The 21,614-nt window shown below is 36.5% G+C and overlaps 1 protein-coding gene and 1 long non-coding RNA gene across 3 annotated transcripts in view; one reads left to right on the forward strand and one right to left on the reverse strand.

Moving 5' to 3' along the window:
- EXO1 (exonuclease 1) overlaps positions 1-8,334 on the reverse strand; it is a 42,013-nt gene extending 33,679 nt beyond the window's left edge. The window contains exons 1-3 of one of the 2 annotated variants that reach the window (XM_001368483.5): positions 8,185-8,334; positions 7,042-7,215; positions 7-126 (exon numbers count right to left, since the gene is read on the reverse strand). In XM_001368483.5, the coding sequence (XP_001368520.1) occupies positions 7-126; positions 7,042-7,202 (281 nt within the window). In that variant the 5' untranslated portion in view covers positions 7,203-7,215; positions 8,185-8,334. Of the gene's footprint in view, positions 1-6; positions 127-7,041; positions 7,216-8,184 lie in introns of those variants that run through there. The other variant, XM_016430229.2, reaches the window with a different exon arrangement.
- Positions 8,335-8,344: 10 nt separating this feature from the next.
- The window catches only part of LOC103100908 (uncharacterized), a 42,961-nt gene continuing 29,691 nt past the window's right edge, over positions 8,345-21,614 (forward strand). Inside the window, exons 1-2 of the long non-coding RNA XR_461794.3 lie at positions 8,345-8,491; positions 13,743-13,881. This is a non-coding gene — a long non-coding RNA (uncharacterized LOC103100908). The remainder of the gene's footprint in view (positions 8,492-13,742; positions 13,882-21,614) is intronic.

Genomic DNA, 21,614 nt, shown 5'->3' on the forward strand with positions numbered 1-21,614 from the left:
ACTTACTCTCTTCGAGCCTTTTCTACTTCTTTTTTAGATGGCAAGGTACAACCATCAAATACCAGAACCGGCTTGATTCCATAAGAAAGGAGCATACTTACAAATTTCATACAAAATGCTACATATCTGTAAGAAGAAATAAAATAGATTAATACATACGCTGTCAACTTTGATAGTGAAAGGACATACAGAAATCAAGCATTATTGAAAATAAAGACTTTTTACTCAAAAGACAAGGTGTTGCTAATTTATTTGCATAATGTTAAAAAGGTAATATAAGATTATTAACTGCATCACCTCATAAAACAGTGAAAAGTAAAGGAAGAAAAGAATGTGCAAGGCTTGAAGTTAACTAAATAGGATTGTTTTCAAAACATTTATGGATGAAACCAGAAAAATAAAGACATAAAATAGAACATGTTGTTTTTTAAAACTCTTACCTTCTATGTTGGAAACAATAATGTGTACTGGTTACAAGGCAAAAGAGCAGTAAAGGGTAGGCAATGGAGGTTAAGAGACTTGCCCAAGGTCACACAGCTAGGAAGTGTCTGAGGCTCCATTCGAACCCAGGATCTCTCATCTCTAGGCCTGACTCTCAATCTACTACCGAGCCACCCAGCTATCCCCCAAATAGAATACATTTGTTGGCCTTTCTACAGCAATATATAATAATTGAAGACAAGGGAAATCTCAATATTGTGCAGTGTGCCCAATATGTTAGTTCTAAGAGGAAGCAGAAATGGCACTTAAATGGAAGTTAGGAAGAACAGCTTTAACTGACACATAAGAAACCACTCCTAAAAAAAATAATTAAAAAGAAAAAAAAAGAAACCACTCCTGGGGCCAGACTTTCTTTCTACTGTTACTTCCCCTGAGAATGCTTTATTTCAGGCACACCACTATACTTGTTCCACATACACAACTTTCCATCTCCCATCTCCATCCCTTTGCCTAGGCTAGCCTTCAGGCTGAGAGAATGATCTCTCACTTCCATTTATTAGAATCTCTAATTCCATTAAAGCCATCTAGTAAAATAAAGTCCTACCTGAACTCCCTCAAATTAGTTTCTATTTTTAAAATGTACTTAATATTTACTTAACTGTGTATATGTTGTTTCCCCCAGAATTACTGAATACAATTTAAAAATCTCTTAAGGGACTAAAGATTTATCTCAAAGAATATAGGCTTTCCTCATCCCTCCTTGTCCCCCATCCCAACCTGTCCCCCCTTCACACACAGATGGCATTTATATAGAAAACAAAAAAGGTAAATGAGGGCAGCTAGGTGGCTCAGTAGATAGTGCTGGGCTTGGAATCAGAAAGACTCATCTTTCTGCATTAAAATCCAACCTTAGACATCTACTAGATGTGTGACCCTGGATAAGTCACTTAACCCTGTTTGCCTCAGTTTCTCAACTATAAAACAATCTGGAGAAGGGAATGGGAAATCACTCCAGGATGTCTGCCAAAAAAACTCCAAATGGGGTAATGAAGACTCAAACAACTGAGCAACAACAACAAAGCTGGTGAAGTGTTTAATATACATGATCTGGGGCAGTTGGGTGGCTCAGTGGATAGATGGGAGGTCCTAGGTTCAAATCTGACCTCAGACACTTTCTAGCTGTGTGACTCTAGGCAAGTCACTTAATCCCCATTGCCTAGCCCTTACCAGTCTTCTGCCTTGGAACAAATACTAAGTATTGATGGTAAGGGTATAGAAAAAAAATAAAATAAAGTAAAATCTAATTTTATTCTCATAAATTTAATAAGTAGGTATTATTATTCCCATTTTATATGTATGAGAAAACAGAGCCTCATAAGTTAACTTGCACATTGTCAAATAACTAATAAGCATTAGAAATGAAAACTTAACCGAAGGCTCTCCTGACTCCCATTTCAATACCCTTTACACTATGCCATGCAGTCTCTCTCAATATGTTATTGTACATATCAAAATTAACCTTGAAGATATGAAGAAACAAAACAGGCAGCTTTGGGTGAACATTTTCCTAGCCCAGAATAGCTTTATAGTCATACACCTGAAGTACCTAAAAGAAAATACCCTATAATCTCTATTGTTTGTTGACCACCCAAAACAAAACAAAACAATTGATGTGGTAAAATAATACAACCTTAAAGGCATTCTTCAAACAAGATGTCTCCCATCTATGATATTAAGATCACTCAAGATTCCTTGATAGATGCAACCACAAATTCTACCTATGCTGAATGTTTTTTGCTTACCAATATGATATACTATGGTGTTTGTTACTGTCCTGGAGGCTGTCTTACACAAAATCCACATAAAGAAGTATTTCTGATAGATGGAAAGGTTTTTCCAAAATTCCTATATGCAGATAGCATTTTTCAAATTCCATCAAACTAAGGAATCATCTAAATCAGAGGTGTATAAAACATATACTATAGGCTGCATGTGGCCTACAACACTTTCACTTGGACCATATTAAAATGTAGTTGGGAAATATTTAACAAAATAAAGATATATAAATTAAAAAATATTATCAGGTGGTTTTCTAAATCAATGTATGGCCCATAGGAATTCTTATATATGACTTAATGGTCCTTGCTTCTATTTGAGGTTGATACCACCAGCCTAAATGATACTTAAGCCATTAAAAAATAAAGATCAATCTGACAATCCATGCAGGAAAAAAAAACAGAGAAGAGTGCTATTACCAGGATTATGACATGCAGTAGGATTAGTACACTGAATTGTTAAAGTAGCAAATATTATCTTAGTGAGAGATCTAAAGCTGAGTCAGAAAAGTCTTCTCAGTTTGGGAAATCATATAATACTTTCAAAGACCCAAGTTTCCTTCTTGACACAAAAGTCCATGTTTCTAACATGAACAATCTCCCAGTAATGTTCTATTGCAGCGGAACCTGGAATACCACAGGGGTCTTAAAAAAACCAAAATTGCAAAGGGCTAAAAGGACAGAGGAATGACAAAGGTGGGTTTTAATCATGCTATATTAACAATTACAGCTTACATCTAAGAAATGGCATTATCAAGGATATACATGATAGGAAAAGAGAGGTAGACTAGTTATGTTGTGAAAGTAAGAAATAATAAAGGAATAATCTGAGTGCTAGACTAATACCCATAAAAGTAGAGCTGTGTAGTGAACCCTATGGCACATGAGCCAGTGGGGGCACTCAGAGCCCTCTCTGTGGGCATGTGCACCACTAGAGTTCATTACTAGAAAGCTAGAGGGACGTGGAGCTGGGACGCTCTCCTACCCTTCTCCACATGTGCCTGAGGACATTTCTCACTTCACCTGCCCTCACTGTTTGCCATCACTGACCCAGAGGGTCTCTAGAAGAGAGAATATTCTCTCTAGTTTCATCATAGAAGGATATAGAAAAGAACAGCTTAGAATGAGAAAGCACAGATGGGGTACAACCTGCATCAATGGTTGAATACTATACTATAGCTCTGGCTCTGCAGGCAGTGACCTTGGATTTTAATTCAGTTTCTGGCATTCCTATGTGACCCTTGAAAAGTTAATTAATCTTTTCAGGCTCAGTGTCTTTATTTGTTTAATAAAAAAAGGTGGGGGTGTCAGGGGGTGTTAGACTAGATAGCCTCAAAGGTTCCTTCTAGCTCTGGATTTATGCTGCTATTATCCATAGAAATACTAGGGCTAATATAAGAATTAAAAAATTTCAAGTAAAGATTCAACCTGGATGAGATCATCATTGATCATTTAATCTATTCTCTTGTTTCAGTCACATCTGTTTTTATATATGTTAAACATACTTCTTATAATTGTATTCTGATATGATCCTATCTAAATGATTGCCTTCGGAAAAAATTAAAACAAAAATTTGCCTTAAATCTCCTGGACAAGAGCTCACAAACTTGCCACAGTAATATGTAACTTAAGGTGAAAGGCTGTGAAATAAGTGCTTTTAAATGTTTAATTTAAAGCTCTTTTGGTTTAAAATTTATTCCATGTATACTGGATTATCGCACTTGAATGATTTATAGTTCCTTGGCAAATAACCAACATTTCTGGATTATCGATACACATTGTTGCTTCATCTTTTCTTTTGCTTACCATCTTCACTCCAAAGGTGGGCAGAAAAAGAAATCAACAAACTAGCAAACAATAAGGACTTACCATATGAAAAGTGAAATGGATAGAAAGAAATTTAGCTATGGCATAGACCCTATTCTTATAAATTTGATAATGTAATAAAGGGATAAAATACAGATAACTTTATTACCTAAGCACAGTAGAAAACTTGAAAACAAAAGGGATCAGGGAAGATTTCCTAAAAGCAGTACTTTGAAAATGTAGATTCAACAGGCAAAGATGGAGAACATTCCAAACATAAGGTGTATCTTGAGTAAGGGAACAAGGGCATAATGGTTCAGTGTGTTTTCAAGAGGTAAGATTGTCCACTCTCACTATAGTGTAGAGTATCCAGAGGAGAGTAATATTAGAAGCAGCTGAGTCTATAGAAGTCAGGAAGTTGTTGCCTTGTTCAGTTTTTTAAATTATGTTTAACTCTTTGTGATTCCATGGACCATGGCTGTTCATGAAATTTTCTTGGCAAAAAAAAACTTCCTGCCTCCAGGACCACTGTTCTATTCTCTGAGCTACCAGCTGCTTCAGGAAGACACAAGTTCAAATCCAGCTTCAGCTATTTATTAGTTATTATGATCTTGGGCAAATAATGACCTTGTCTGCCTCAATTTTCTTAACTGTAAAATGGGGATAATAGCACCTACCTCATTGGCAGGATAGATGCTATTGAGTTAATATTTGTAAAACATTTAGCATATAGTAGGTGCTTAATAAGTGCTTGTTCCTTCTCTAACCTAATAGAAAAGCCTGGAAAGGGAGAATGATGTCATATCATGAAAGGCCTTTAATCTTTAATGCCCTGTACAAGCTAGTCTGAACTTTACTGAATGGGGAACAGGGAGCATACTTAAGATTTTTGCACAGAGAACTAGATATTTCCATAAGAAAAGATGATTTTTGTGGCTAGAGGGATTGGAAAAGAGGAGTAAAAGAACTAGTAACACAAGTAAGATAGGCAATGAATGTCTGCACAATATTGGAGACCGTGAAGAATAGAACTGATGACCATTCCAGAGATGAAATGAAGGAGTTAAAGATAATCCTAAAGTTATGAACATGGGAGACTATGTACATACAGAAGGTGAAATTTGGAGCTAGTGTTACTTATTAGTAGGTCTGATAAAAATTAGATTTTGAAAACTTTTAATGTACATGAGGATTAGAAATTAGTAATAGATTTATTGATTCTCATTATTACAAAAGAGGGTTTGGACCTAAACTTTTGATGAATTCATTAGTCAAGTTCTTAAAATTCCCCCAAATTGAAAGTAACAACTAATTTTATTTGTAACAAAATACTATATTGCAAGAAACACTAATGACAACAAAGAAATTACTTAAACTAAAATTTTGATAACTCACAACTAATATTGACAAGAAGACAACTTGCAAAAAATGGTTGGATATTCAATTGGAAAAGCATACGTAAAACAAACACTCTTTCTTTACACATCTCATTTGTTTCATGATAAAGTCTGGTATGAAGTGAAAATAATGCTTTTCTGGCAGTCAATCAGCAAGCATTTATTAAATGCTAACTACAGGCTATGCACTGGAGATCCCAAAGAAGGGCAAAACCAGGCCCTTCCTCAAGAAGAATACATTTTAGCGGGTAGTCAAAAGGTACACCCTAAACGTATAGAATAGATGGAAGGCAATCTGAATGGGGAAGGCATTAACACATGGGTATTGGGTTGCAGAGGATGTGGTTTAAACTGAATCCTGAAGGAAGTCAAGGAAATGAAGAGGTGAAGAGGGGGCAGAACATTCCTGGGATGGAGATAGCCAGTACAAAGGCATGAAGATAGATTATTGTGTTGAGAAATTACAAGTAAGCTCTTGTTGCTGAATTAAAGAAATTTTTAGAAGAGACTCAAATCTAAGAACACTGGAAAAGTGGGAAGGGACCAGGTTATGAAGAATTTTAAGTGCTAGAGGGCTATATTTGATCTTAGAATAGGGAATTATTTGACCTTCATGACATGGTCAGATTTACACTTCATTATTTATTTATTTATTTATCTATCTATTTATTTATTTATAAAGCCCTTACCATCTTGGAGTCAATACTGTGTATTGGCTCCAAGGCAGAAGAGTGGTAAGGGCTAGGCAATGGGGGTTAAGTGACTTGCCCAGGGTCACACAGCTGGGAAGTGTCTGAGGCCACATTTGAACCTAGGACCTCCCATCTCTAGGCCTGACTCTTCAATCCACTGAGCCACCCAGCTGCCCCCTAGACTTACACTTTAGAAAAATCATCTGAACAACTGAATAAAGAACAGATTAACCTGAGGAGATATTTGAGGGAAGATCAGTTAGAAAGCATTAGCTATAGTCCCGGTGAGAGGTGAGAAAGGTTTGATCTAGGATTGTAACTTTGTGAATGGAGAGAAAGTACAGTTTATGAGGATATTATGAAGATGAAAAAAAAGACAAGATTTGTGGGAAAGAGCAAATCTGGCTTACCTTTCATGGAAATTGAGGGACTCTATTGACCATTAGGTTTGGGGGCATTTTTTGTCTTTTCTTTTTTTTTTTGGAGGTATGGAATTGGGGAGATATTAATCCTAAGTGGGGCTATAAATATGGAGGACCAATATAAATCTCTGGGGAAGGGAAGGGTTTATTTTGAGGGAAAATATTCTTGACTTTCTATGGACTTAGATATAAATATATTCCACATTTTTTGTTATGCTTAATAAATGTCTGTGTTCCATGAAAAAAGAAAAGATAAGAATTGACCACATATTGGATACATGGAGTGAGGGGGAAGTGACGATGATAATGAAAATTCAAGCTTTGGTGATTAGGAGTATGGTGCCTTCAAGAAAAAGCCCATTCAATTTTATCACTTAAAGAAAATGACATCATTATTTATAATTAAGAAATAACCAATATGTACAAACATAAATTGCTTCAGACTTACTGATCAGTAGGTTCACCTTTGGCTAGCTTTTCAGCACAGGCAAAAGCTCCTTTGTGAAGCCAACAGTATGTATCCACAGCTACCACTTGCCCTTTGTACTTCTTTATGTGGATGGGTTCAGAAGCCTCTTTGATAAACTGAAGCAAACCTTGTATTCCCATTCTGCCAGTTATTCTGCATGAGACAGAAAAGAGAAAGTTGAAACATAGCAAATTAATATATTTACCAAAAAAGTTAAAAAAAAAGGACATCTAGTTGCTATTTAAAAAACAATTTATTTTCTGGACTTTTGAAAACTGTCAACTTTTAAATATGTTAAAAGGGCTTTCCTTGGGGACACTTCCAGGAAGAACTTTAGCATTGCAGGTTGAAACTTTCTCTGCAACTAAATAAGTTTTAGGGAGTTGCAGTGCACTGAGAAGTAAAATCAGGTCATCCATTCAGCATATGTCAAGAGACAGGCTTTGAATTCAGGTCTTCCTGAGTTTTGAGACCAGATTGCCTCTCCTATAGCTGCAAATTTAAGTTTTAAGTATTATGTATTAATTACATATTAAGTATGTATTAATTATTATGAAAAATTCTACTCCATATTAATAGATATGTTGCTTATTTTATAAACTTATAGATTGTACTTGACACCTAATTTTATATTTAGAGTTCTCGTGCTGTTTTCCTCTTGTCAGCAAAATCCAATGGCTCAACAATCAATAGCTTGATTGATGGGGTTCTTTTCTCCCCACTATGTGACTTCGCATACTAGGGTAGGGCACCTCAGGAAAGGTACCACCCTGAATAAATAAGAATAACTAGCTCTAAGTTAGCTAAGTTTTGCAAAGAGCTTTGTCTCCTTAGATCCCCACAACCCTTAAAACAGGTTGCGGTTAAGTGACTTGCTAGGTCGAGGCTCAGGTCTTCTAAATGCTAGGTCCCACGCTCTAGGCACTGGGCCATTTGGATCTGCATTTATACTTCTTTATCCGCGGCCCGAACCTCAGGGACCCAGGCCTCTGCAATAAGGCATCCTGAGTGGGACTAAGTCCCTGGGGCTGGCTCCCGCCCTTGCCCCCGCCCCGGGGTGAGCTACGGCGCAGGGACTGGACAGTCCCTCTCCGCCCCTGTGGCTCGTTCCCCGTCTCTCACCTCCAGCTGCCAGGGCGCCAGACATTAGGCTCGAGCTTGGCTCAGCAAAGATTCCTAAGAAGGCGCCAAGTCACCATCGCCGCTTTCAATTTACGCGGGTCTCGAGTTGGGGGAGGCACCGCCCCTAACGGAAATGACGTAAACGTGTCGCCGGCGAATCAGATTCTAGTTTCTTCGTTAGTTTCCACGCCTCCTCCGAGTCACATCTCAGTATCCATCTCCTCTTCTCTCTCCCTGTCTACTTGGATCAGCTTTCTTTTGATTGACGCAGGCTCTCAGGAGGAAGTCGGGGAAAGAGTTCACTAATGTAATGTTCCTGGCCAGAGGGAGATATTATTTAGTCTCTGTGGGGGGAAATTAGCGCGCTTAGAAGACCCTAAGTGGCCTCCTGGGAATTGTAGTTTCAATTGCGCGGTGACGTCTGGGAGTTGTAGTTCCCTGGACTGTCTTGGGTTAGAAGAGTAGATGAAGCTTTCTAGTGTGTACGTTTAAAGATGAGCCCATGTCCGTTCTTTTGTGTTTTTTGTTTGTTTGTTTATTTTTAAGAGGGGAGAAAAAAGTAAAACTAAAATCAAAAGGGATTAAGTGAGTTATTATTATAACTTTTTTATTATATTATATTATTATAAGTGAGTGCTGGGAAATGTTTAACCACAGGCTCTCCAAAAAAAAAAAAACTCACTTTTAAGTTTATTTGGTATTATTGACATTTTTTCAATCCTTTTCTTAAGTCTAGAGAACACAATCCAACAAAACAATAAATCAAACTTTGATTAATAGTGTTTGCAAATGGAACAGTTGGCTGTTGATTCGAGCTGGCTCCAGCACATCCCTGAATACTGAATGGACATTTAAACCATCTATATTTTAGTAGCTTGGTCTTGAAAAAACGACGTGAGAGGCAGAACTTGAATCCGGGTGACACTGTTTTCAACTCCTGTTTTTATCCACCAGGCGGTGCTGACTCTCTGAAGTATACTGAGAAGATACCTTCCATTATACCTAAATGTATCTGCAGCTATGAGTCACGCATTAAAGAGACAGTTAAGAGTTTACAGGAATGTTGTTTTGTCAGGAACATGGGAAAACTGTGGGTTCTTAATGCTATATTGGCAATAGGATAATAGGATTAAAGCTGGAAAGGACTTAAAAGATCTAAACCTTTTATTTAGTAGATGTGAAAAGAGAGTTAGCAGGTTAAGTGACTTAGTAAATAGATCTAGATGTGAATGCTGGTCTCAAGTTTCTCATCATTCTACTCCATCCTCCATTCATCTATCAAATTGACTATCTTAAAGCTCAAGTCTGACTATGCCATTCATCTTCCTTTTCAGTAAACTACTTTGGTTCCCTATCATTTCTAGGATCCAGAATAACCTGACCCCTTTCTATCTCACTAGTCTTCTTACCTGGGTCTCTGAGTCCAGTGATACTTGCTCTTTTCTGTTCTTTATGCAAGATATATGATCTCGGGGCAGCTAGGTAGCTCAGTGGATTGAGAGCTAGCCCTAGAGACGGGAGGTCCTAGGTTCAAATATGACCTCAGACACTTCCCAGCTGTGTGACCCTGGGCAAGTCACTTGACCCCCATTGCCTAGCCCTTACCACTCTTCTGCCTTGGAGCCAATACACAGTATTGACTCCAAGACGGAAGGTAAGGGTTTAAAAAAAAAAAAAGATATACCATCTCCTGTCTCAGGGTATTTTTTACTGGTTTTCCCTATTCCTGCAATTCTTTTCTTCCTTATCTGTCTCTTAGATTCCTGGGCTTCCTTAAAGTCCCAAGTAAATTCCACCAGGATGCCTTTCCTAATGCCCCTTAATACTAGTATCTTCCTTGTGTGTTATTTACATCCCTGTATATATCTTTTTATACTTAGTTGTTTGCATGTTGTCTCTCCCATTAGATTATAAGTTTTTTGAGGGTTAGAGACTTATTTATATTTTTGCCTTTCTTTGTATCTGGTACATTGCAGATACTTAATAAACGCATGGTGACAGAGTTACTGAACCCCAGTCCTGTGATTTTAAATAGTGCAGCAGGCAATAGAAAGCCAGATGTCTGCAGTGTTTTGTTTTTTTCCTAACATGAAACAGGGAGGATTTTTTAAACAAAGAGGGGGCTGTTCCACAGCTGCTATCCCAGATACAACAAAGATATAGTAGCCAATCAGGCTAATAGTTCCTCAATCCCATTCCTGTATGAGCTCTTCATTTTACCATACTTCCTCAGGCCCGTTGTGATAGTGAACAAAATGAATATTGCTAAAGCAAGAAATTATAAACCTATAGATTCTAAGGAGATAAAAACTACTTATCATGACCCATAGGATCATTTAATTGTCCTGCTTTGTGATCACTAGTTATTTTAGGCAGTGAATAAGAGAAATACAAACTTAAGTGAAAGGTTTTTCAAAGAGATAATATGCCATAGAAGCCAAAACTTACTTGGGCTGGCATTAACATCTTGAGCCATCTAAAGAGTGATATCTACACACTACACTAAATGTAAGAGGGTGACACAGAAACTTTAATTGTGGGCTTGGGGGTTTAGTCATGCAATAGGCATGGAATAATTACCATAATCATCCTTTATTATACTCTTCATGTGAGTATATGAAATGCACTACTCTTCAGGAAGTTACAGATTGTGGAACTGATGGAAAACAATACTTTATTAGATGAGCAGAAAGGGACATTTCAAGGACTCTGTGAAATCCAACCTAAAACAATGAAAGGTACATCAATATGTCAATGATCCGGAAACGACAGACAAAGACAGACTGCTTAGTGGGGAGAAATCCAAGATGGAGAGGTTTAGCTTAAATAAAGGAGTGACATTGACTATAAAGCTAAGAAGCCCTTGTATAGACAGTGCCAAGACCTCAGGAAGTAGCTGCTTTCAAAATCTGCCTATAATGAATTCCTAACTATGGATTGGTCTTTCAGTTGCATTTGACCACAAGGGAAATAACTGCCAACAGCACCATCTTAAAATACAAAAGACTAATAGGTCTTTTATCCCACAGTTTAAAATCTAATAAATATGTTTCCTAGACATCTGAGGCCAGTTTTTTTCCATTGGTCTTATATATCTCATATGAATACATTTTGTTGATAACTCATTTCCCCAGAGGAGAGTTTTAGGTTTAGTGCATTTTTAAATTTAAATCAATAGAAATTTCTTTTAGTATTAACCTAGCTCTTTGATATGTTGTATTTATAGAGAGTATTTCTATATGTATACATATATTATTCAATTTGTATAATGATGGGTTGCATTTATATAAAATCTCTTTTTCCTACTATTCTCCCCCCATGCCCAACCCTAATTTTTTTTTTATCTTTTATTTCATTTTAGTAAATCAGTTATTGGGGAAACAGTGTCTTGAACTCCTAGAAGTCAATCAGAAAACCTGACTTTGCTATTCCCTTCTGTTTGACTGTATGCAAATACAGTTCTCCCTCACTATGTTACAGTTCACTTATCACTGCTTCACTGTATCGCTGGTTTAAAAAAGTATCTAATTTTGTGTAAAGGAGTCACACTTATGGCAGCACACTATTGGTTGATGGAATGAAAGCTGACCAACCACAGCGCTGTGTTCTGTATCCTGGGCACTGATTGGCTCAGTGGCTGTAGGCTAATAAGAGTGTGAAAAAGGTTTATAGGAGAGTGGGAAGGGTTTATAAAGCCTTTAAAAAGATATAAATAATAAAATAAATATAATGCTGCTATTTTATAGATTTTCACCTATCAGTGGGTGGTCTCTGGAATATAACTCCCACGATAGGTGCAAGTCTCTTACCTTTACCCTATTTTTTTGATCCATAAAATGGGGTTAATAATAGCTATACTAATGCTTTCACAGTATTTTTGTGATGATACAGTGGGAAAATTCATGAGAACAAACTCTGTAGATTTTATTTTTTTATTTTTAATTTTTATTTAGTCAGTTTAGAACATTATTCCTTGGTTATAAGAATCATATTTAATCCTCCCTTTCTTATCCCTTCCCATAGCCCACTGCAAATTCACTGGGTATTACATGTGTCCTTGATCAGAACCTATTTCCATGTTATTGGTGTTTGCATTAGGATATTCATTTAGAGTCTCCATCCCCAGCCATTTCCCTTCTACCCATGTAATTAAGCAGTTGTTTTTCTTATGTGCTTCTACTCCCACAGTTTTTCCTCTAAATGTGGATAGTATTTTTTCTCATAGTTCCCTCCAAGTTATTCAGGATCACTGCATTGCCACTAATGGAGAAGTCCATTACATTCGATTGTACCACAGTGTATCAGTCTCTGTGTACAATGTTCACCTGATTCTGCTCTACATCACTTCCTGTAGGTTGTTCCAGTTCCTATGAAATTCCTACACTTTATTATTCCTTTGAGCAACTCTGTAGACTTTAAAATATAAGTAAGTCTAAATTTTTGTTCCAGTTTTAAAGATCTGGAAACAGGGCTATAGAGAATTTAAGGGACATACACATACAACATATAATTGTATCTATCTGTATACACACATTGGGATGTTCAAGGAGGATAGCATCTCTGATGAGAGGCCTTGCTAAGTCCTTTTCAGGGTTGCTTACTCACCTTTGGTGTGCACCTGTCATCCAACTCTCACTCATGACTCTAAAAAATTATTGCATGTACAGCAGCCACCCCTCAGTAAAGGTCTAAGTCCTGGGGATACAAAAAAAAGGCAAAACCCAGTTATTAATCTCAAAGAACTTACAGTTAAATAGAGAAATTTTCCTATATATACATATTTACATGTATACACATATTTACATACATAATATATTTATTTTTATGTACATAAATATGTGTATACACACTTGCATTTACATACACACACATATACGATAAATTGAGTATAGTCTTAGAGAGAAGGCACCAAGAAATAAGAAAGACTTGGAAAGACTTGTTCTTTATTATATTTGCTTTTGGTACTACTTGTTGAGATGGAATGCAGACTGGACAGGGATATTGAATTTCCATTATTTTCCTCTAAAAATAGCCCTTGAAGCAATAGAAGATCTGTATAGCTAGGAGAATTCTTTATTCAATTGTCCTCAGCTTGTGTGTTAATAATCATAATAATAATGGAAGCATTTAGATAGTGCTTTTTAAGTTTTGTAAAGCACTTTTATAAACATCTCATTTATTCTTCATAATGTTGGTAGGTATTATTATATCATTTTACAGATGGAGAAACTGAAGCTGACAGAGATTAAATGATTTGTCACATCTAGTAAGTGTCTGAAATTGGATTTGAACTCAGGTGGTACTTGCCTATAAAAATGTGGGTCATTAAAGTGACTTTTATTCATTTTTATGTATTTAAATAATTGTAATTTTCTTCTGTCTCAGGCTACCAATTTACAGATTACATGTCAGAATGTCCTGTTTTTATCTTTTCCGTGCAATATAGTTGTGCTTTCTCTGAGCAATTACATGTTTTCCTATCTGTATTCTTTCCTTTCAGCTATTTTAGATTACATATTGACTTGTTAGAGCCTTTACTTTATTTTTGTTTTCTATAGCATGCCATGGGTCTGGAATCCTAAAACCTGTTTATGATGACCTATTGTTAAAAGAAGATGTAGTAAAGGTGCTGTCCTTGGAAATGCAAAAGCCCTGGACTTGCATTTTACCTTCTATTTACTATCCATGTAATCACAGGTAAGTCCTCTTAGCTTCTTTCAGACTGAGTTTCCTTATTTGCAAAACGGAGACAATAATATTTGCCTTTATTATGTACCTCATGGGGACAATTCTAAATATTAAATGAGAGAATATGTATAAAGCATTCTGTAAAACTTCATCTGCTATTATGAATAGCAGCAATACAAATAATTGTTGTTCACTGTAGAAAGGATTGAGACCAATGGTTTGAAGTTAAAAGAATGCAGATTTGGGGCCAATATAAGAATGAACTTACTAGTAATTAGAGCCATCCATGATTGGAAAAGAATTTTAAATAGAGTAAGTTAATTGCTAACAGAGTTTTTCATGCAAAAGTAGTGTAACTAGGATGGAAAAAAAAAACATTGGATCTGAAGTCAGAATATGTCAGACTAAATCTGTCCTCTGCTGCTTAATACCTGTGTGATCTTGGGTGTTTTGCTTACCTCTCTGGGCTTTCTCAATTGAAAAATGAAGGAGCTTGGCTCAATGGTTTCTAAAAGTCCATTCCAACTCCAACATGCTTGTTTGTGTTCACTCTACTTCCATAGACCAAATCATTGCTTGGTAGAGGTGGACTCTTGGGAGGGTGCATTAATTCTTTGAGACCACTAGAGGTCAACACTGGCCCAAACATACCTTCTTCCTCCCCTCTACTGCATTGTACCTGAAAAGGTTGGCATTGTCATTAATAAAGTCTTGACTCTCACCAACTAACTGGCAATAAAGAAACAAGGAGTGAAGTAGGCAAAATTCTTTCTATTCCATTCTCTGCTGATTGTCCATAAAAAAGCAACAGGTGGAACCAGCTTGAACTTAATTGCTGCAGGGACCCTGTACTTAAAGATACTGTAAAAACCTGAGTAAGAAAGGTTGAGACAGGGAAAAAAGGGAGAGCAAAGCAATTTTAAAGCACAATTTCTTCTATCTAAAGTCAACAGAGTCAGACATGTTTTCAGTGAAAATTCCTTTGGCTAGAATAGACTGGTCAGAAAGAGTTCTCTCTTCTTATTGCCAAGTTACAGGAGTTAAATTCTGGGAAATGAAAAACTGAGTTCAAATGGGAACTCACCTTGGATTTATACATAAATCCAGAGCTATGAGAAGGGTTGGCTGTTAACTATGGATATTTAAATATAACATGGACGTAACTGTGGATATATAACATAGAATAATGTAGAGTGTGATTATACCACAGCCCTGCTAAGTTCAGCAGCTAAGACCCATGGCTCCATTACAGAAGACCAGTTGAATGCATTCCAGATAATGCCCAACCAGATATCCAAATCAGATATGCTGAGATGTTGAGGCCAGACTCCTGCCTCTACTGTCCATCCCGATAATCGATAAGCCCTGAATTCCATCAGACTATGACTATAGAATCCCAGTTAGCCCCAAGCTGCCCCAAATGGCAACTGTAGATCCTCTATAAAAGAAGAGTACACTGTAAAACAATTTAAGTCTTCATCTTTCAGCAAGGTCTCTCCTTTATTGAGAACCCTTCAGGGCTGTGGCCTGCTTGGGGGCAGGTTACTTAAGTCTTCATTTTCCTACTATGTTATCTTGATTAGATGCTTGGATTTCTGTAACATTCCTGGTGATGGCTCAGCATACTGTGATTTTAACAAGGGTTATCTGAGCTGAGATCAATAGATGGCTGTCCTTGTGTGTCTCATTTACTGTCCCACGCTACTACTACAGGGTCCTTGTTTCCATGGCCTCACTTTTAACTTATCAGTTGGGAAGGGAAGATGGGGGGAGAAGCTGCCTTCCCATTTCCTGAGGAATGGAATAAGTCATACTTCTTTGTGACCATCTTCACTGTTGTCTGAGCTCCAGCCAGAGACTACCCCCAAGCTTGAAAATAAGCAAATGAAGATCAAGGCATTGAGAAAATGGATGTGAGAAGATACTTTGAAAACTACAAAAACATCATAGGAATGTAAGATGGTATCATTATAAAGGCATATAACTCAGGTTCAGGTACAATGCTCTAAATTCTTAATTGACAGCGAATATAAAAGGCTCTATTCTATTAAAATACTTTTCTTCACAGAAAGTATATTGAACATAGAAATATGAAATATTATATGTGTATGTTTCAGCAATATTTCAGATACACAAAAGTAAAATTATAAAAAAGATGAGTTTAACATTTTGCAGTTGCTTGAATTGTAAAATACTTCAATGTTAACATATTACCATCCCTTTTTTAACCAATATAAAAACTGCAGATTTATTACATCATGAAAGCAATTGAAATGGAAAAGTTATTAACCTATTGAACTTTTTTCTTTTAATATTTTGATCACTATATTTCAGTATAACATTTCTTTTGTAATCATATGCATTTTATCTTATATACTTAATAACATTATTTTGAGAAGAGGTCCATGGGCTTCACCAGTCTGCTAGAGAGGTCCATGACACAAAAAAAATAGTTGAACACTCCCAAGTTAAAGGGTGTTAATATACAGAATTGCAAAACCTGAATTTATCTTATTTTATAAAAATTTCTTTTTAAAATTCAGATCCTAACTAATAAATGAAATTGGCATTTCCATCTACATAATAGAAGATAAAGAGAATGGTACAGAAAACTGCAGATGTCTATTATGGAAAGCTTGCTTTTAAAATATATAATAAATTTAACATGTAATTTTTAAAGCTTTCCTACTGTATGCCTATGATACAGGTCTTTCCTCTAGAAGTCATGACAACTCTCTTTTCTTGTTTTTTCCTTGTTTATCTTTCATAATGCACTCCTCCCATTGGAAAAAAGGAAAACAAAGCATTTGTAAAATATACACAATGATATATTTAAAAAAGTCTATTATAAAAATAATAATGGGGAGTTACAAAAATAAATGAGAAAACTATGCCAATACAAGTTCAAAACTGTTTAGATACTTTTGATAAATGTAATCAAAAGTATCTTCAGTGATAAAGTAAAGTGAAGCTCAAATGTGAATTTACCTTCAGGGCCAGGTGCAAAGATGCTAAAGAGACTCTTATTATGAAAACATAAAATATTTATTGAAATATATAAGGACAAAAAAGGATTTCTAATTCTAAGGGATTCTAAATCCACCCAAATAAACTCTCTGTTTCCACAAGGAATTGCTTCTCCTGTGTTTCATAGGCTACACTAATCCTCCCTGATCTGACTAACCCAAATTTGCACTATTCTAAGTAAAGCTACCACTATTATCCTTATAATTCTTAACTTTGCCTTACAGTTATAAAATAACAAAGGTTAGCTGGCTGAATCTCAATAAGAATCACATTAGGATTCTGAGCCTTAACAGATTCAGAATCCAAACAAAAGACTAGGTCTTTCTTTGGTCTTCTCAGAGTTAAATCAATCTATAAAAACCACAATAGATAGTCAACAGTGTTTCACAAGTTGGAAAAAGAAAACACTAAGCTCCTTCATGTCTTTCCCTCAGACAGAGAGAGAGCTGAAGATGTTATCTCCTCCAGCCCTGAGAGAGTCTCTGTGTGTGTAACTCTGCCAACTTCAGGAGACCAACTCCCACTCCACAGAAAAACAGTTTTATAACTGTCAACATTTGAAATTGACACACTCTCTCAGCTCTATTTCAAACACCAATTCTTTCTCATGCCAGCTTCTCTACTTCTTATCTCTAAATTAATGAAACAATACTTATTTTCAAATATCATCCTTATACTATCCTGGGTCCATCACCTCTCCATTGGTAAATGGGTAGCATACTTCAGCAAAGTTGCTATTTTTCTTAATGTTGTTATTGTAGACATTATTTTCCTAGTTCTATTTACTTCCCTGTCTCTCAGTTGATACAAGTCTCAGGTTTTTCTGAAAACAATCTCTTTTTTCATTTCTTATAGTGTGATAATATTATATCATATTTCTATACCACAACTTGTTCAGTCATTGTCCAGCTAACTGGCACTTCCTTAGTTTCTAGTTCTTTGCTCTATGAAAAAGAATTGCTATAAATTATAATTTAATTTCAATAATTTAATTTAAAACATCTCCCTTCATACTTTTTGAAAAACAAATCACTAATGTAGTCTTCTAATAATAAGCTAATAAATTTGTCATTTTCTCTGTACTAAGTGCTGCTAGTCATTTTCAGTGAATACCTTCAGTAAAGCAGACTGACAGTAATCTATAATCAAAAAAGCAAATGAAAGAATTTAAACCTTGCTCATCCTAAAAATTTTTAGACAGGAATTAATAAAATGAAAAAGTGTAGCCTATAGCAAAACAAATCTAATTAATATGCATTAATGACCTACTAGCTGATCATATATACACTATTATACCATGGAATGTAAGTTGACTTTTTAATTATTGATATTCTTATAAATTAGATTAGTCACAGCTGAATGTATGAATCTTTTATTTTAATTAGTTAGCTGCTGCAGTTGCAACAGCTAAGAAGCTATAACCCTAGAGTTCTCTAGTGCCACTAGTAAATAGTCATTTGTGGACAGTGGTCTTCCCAGAAAATTCCTATTGTCCATCAGCTAAGGAAGAAAGCACATAAACTCTGCCTCATTTTTGCAGTGGAACCATTAATTCACTCTTATTGGCATTCAGCACAGATTGACATTCAGTCATGCCTTTTCATTCTGGGCAACTCTTATCCATGTTCTTCCTTAAATCCACCAGTAGGGACCCATCCAAGATGTTTCCTGATTTAATTCAGGATTTAGCATTTTTGTGTATTCCAGTATAGCACTGGATAAACTCTTGATCTCACTACATGAATAACTTACCTCCTTTTCTAGTCATGTGTCCTTAGATGCTATCATTTATGTTTTTTAAATTTCTCTATTGTCTTTTGGTTGATCTGCAATTTTGGATCTTCAGAATATATGATTGGGTGTGGTAGAGTATCACTATAATCATGGATAATGAAGAATCTGAAGCTGGTTGAGCTCTCTGATCTCAAGCATTCTGAACTGGAGTAGGGCTAAAACAGACTGGGTGTCTGGCCTAAGTTTAGTACCAATATAACAGCCCCAGAAGCAGAGGACCACCCAGTTACCCAAAGAGGGGCAAGCTGACCCAGCCTGTAAAAAGAGCCAGCACTTATGTGCTGGCACAGAGCATATTGTGAAGATAGGATTAACTCTCCCCTTGTCTATTTTTAGCTAAACAAATCAAGAACTCAAAACACCCCTACTTAACACTAAGTAAGAGAATTCATAAGTCACTTACTAGAGTAAGCTCACACCTCTAAAGGCTATTGCCCCTTGTCTACCCCACCCCCAGCACTGCTAGGCAAATTGAAAGACTGATATTGTTTTCTGTGAAGAAGGGGGAATGAGAGGAAGTGACATAGAAAATAGGAGCATAAAAGGAAAAGACCAGTAAGGTCTAGTTGCTTTCCTTTCCTGGCTTCTGGAGAGATTGGTTCCAGAGATTGATTCCCTTCCTGGTGTTTGGAGAGATGGGTTCTGGAGATTCATTTTCTGACTTGGAGGAGACCTTTTCCCTGGATCCTGCATTGCTTTGTGGTGGTGAGTGGAGTGATTCCTTCCTTGGTTCTTCAGTGAAGAGACCTCTCTGCTCTTTGGTGCTTCAATGAGACACTCCCTTCAGTGTGAGTTCTGGTGAGATTCTTGGCAGTCTTAGCCTTGTGTGCATGGAAGGTTCTAGGTGGATTCTTCAGTGTCTCCTGGCTCTTCGGACTTCAGCTTCCTAATTAGAACTTTAGATTCTGGTGAGATTTGCTTTTGGATTCACATTTGCAGTCTGGAGACATTGGGATTAAACTTAGGGTATTTTGTAGCTAGGCAGTACTTTCTGTCTCTTTATCTTTTATCTTTATCTTTTTCCACTTTTACTCTTTCCATCTCTTTGTAAATAAAGCTGCTAAAAGTAATTTTGACTTAAAATGTAATATTTTTAAATTGGTGACCACAATATTACTTTAGAATTCTCATATTTAGCATAAAACCTAAATTTTAATTCTTACAATATGTTTAATAAATGTTAATTGTTTAATTGGGCCCATGTATGACTGTGAAACTTTTAATTTCATCAAGATAGAGAGATAAAAAATTGTGGTGTTTTATAATTTCCACCCAAACAGAATGAAGGGAAAGATATTTGTTTTCATATCAGTTTCTGTTTTAGAGAGATGCTTTGTATTCTCAACAATATTGCCTGATTTCCTAATGTTTTCCTATTGGATATCTTGAAGTGGATGTCTCTTAGACATATTAAACATTACATATATCTTGAAGTGGATGTCTCTTAGACATATTAAACATTACATATACCAAACTGAATAAAAATTTTTACCTATTTCAAATCCTTCTTTTTTCCAACTTTCCCAGTTGCTCAGATTTACAGTCTAAAAGTCATCTTTGATTCCTCATTCTTTTCCATCTCCCCATATTCAATCAGCTGCCAAGTCGCATTGATTTTAGCTTTATAGCATCTCTTGTATGTGCTCCCTTCTCTCCTCTGACATTGCTACTACCCTGGTGCAGGCCTTTATTACTTTGCTTCTTCCATCAAGCTTTTGCATTTCTTCCCACTGAGATGGAGCAAACATAGGTTGGAACATGATGGGAGGGGGAGTGACAGTTGGAGTGAGAGAAGAGGACTGTGGGAGAAACTGCTAACTGAAAGGTCTTTGCCTTCTGAACTCTGTTGAGTGGGGAACAAAGACATGGAGCTTTAGATCCCAATCTGTGGAAAAGCCTTATCTCCAATTCCCTTACCCTGAAGAAAAAGAAGGTTCCTGTATGTTTGAGAGCATCCATTAGAGGAAGAACAAACAACAACAGCTACTGAGAAGGGACTAATCCTTTAACTTCAGGGGTTACCCTGAAGATCCTTTCTATCCCTTGACCTTCCCAAGAAGGACACTGGCCACTTGTTAAGGTAGGATAGAGACATTGATTAGCTAAGAAGAGGATAGATAAGTTAAAGCTGAGCCATCTTGTCTCAGCTGAAGAAAAACAAGAAACCCAGTAGGGTCTCCTCTTCCCTCAAACCTAACCCCTTTCTTGATTTACTACAATTTTTAATCTATTTGAGAAATAGAAAATTGCAGTCATATTCATATTGAAGGGAAAAGAAAGAACAAGAGGCTGGTGGCTAAGCTAGCCATAAACCTAGGCAAAACAATGAGAGCCAACAGTAACAGTCTGTGTGCCAGATAAGGGGAACTCCTGGAGTTCAACTACTAGTCAAGCCTTGCTAAGTAATCTCCACTAGTCCCTAGTTCTCTCAAAGACACTGGTCTTGTCATCCGTATCCTAACCTTACCCAGGGGTACCTCTCTTGTTGGTGGAGTGTGAGGGAATTTCAAAGACAGCCTCTTCAGCCACAGAGGATATTCCTCCCTTTTACCTCCTCCATTCCCTGTTACCAGTAACTTTCAACCTTATAATAGCTATATCTCGTTTGTATATAGTTGTTTGCATGCTTTCTCCTCCTTTATACTGTGAGTTCCTTAAGAATGGGGACTGGTTGTTTTTTTTTGCCATTTTTTGTGTATCTAGCCCTTAGAACAGTGCCTCATATTTAATAGGTGTTTAATGAAGACTCTTTGGTGTGCCTTTCTCCTATTGTTTTCTTTCTCATTATGGCCCAGCTCATTATACAATTTCAGTGTCTGCCTCAGACACATGTACTGAGGCACTAGCTCAATGGATGGTTTATGTAACTCAATTCCAATCTGTACAATAGAAATTCCTAGGAATAGGAACAATAGGAACTA

Source organism: Monodelphis domestica, chromosome 2 (genome assembly GCF_027887165.1).
Source record: "Monodelphis domestica isolate mMonDom1 chromosome 2, mMonDom1.pri, whole genome shotgun sequence".
Lineage (NCBI taxonomy): Eukaryota > Metazoa > Chordata > Mammalia > Didelphimorphia > Didelphidae > Monodelphis > Monodelphis domestica.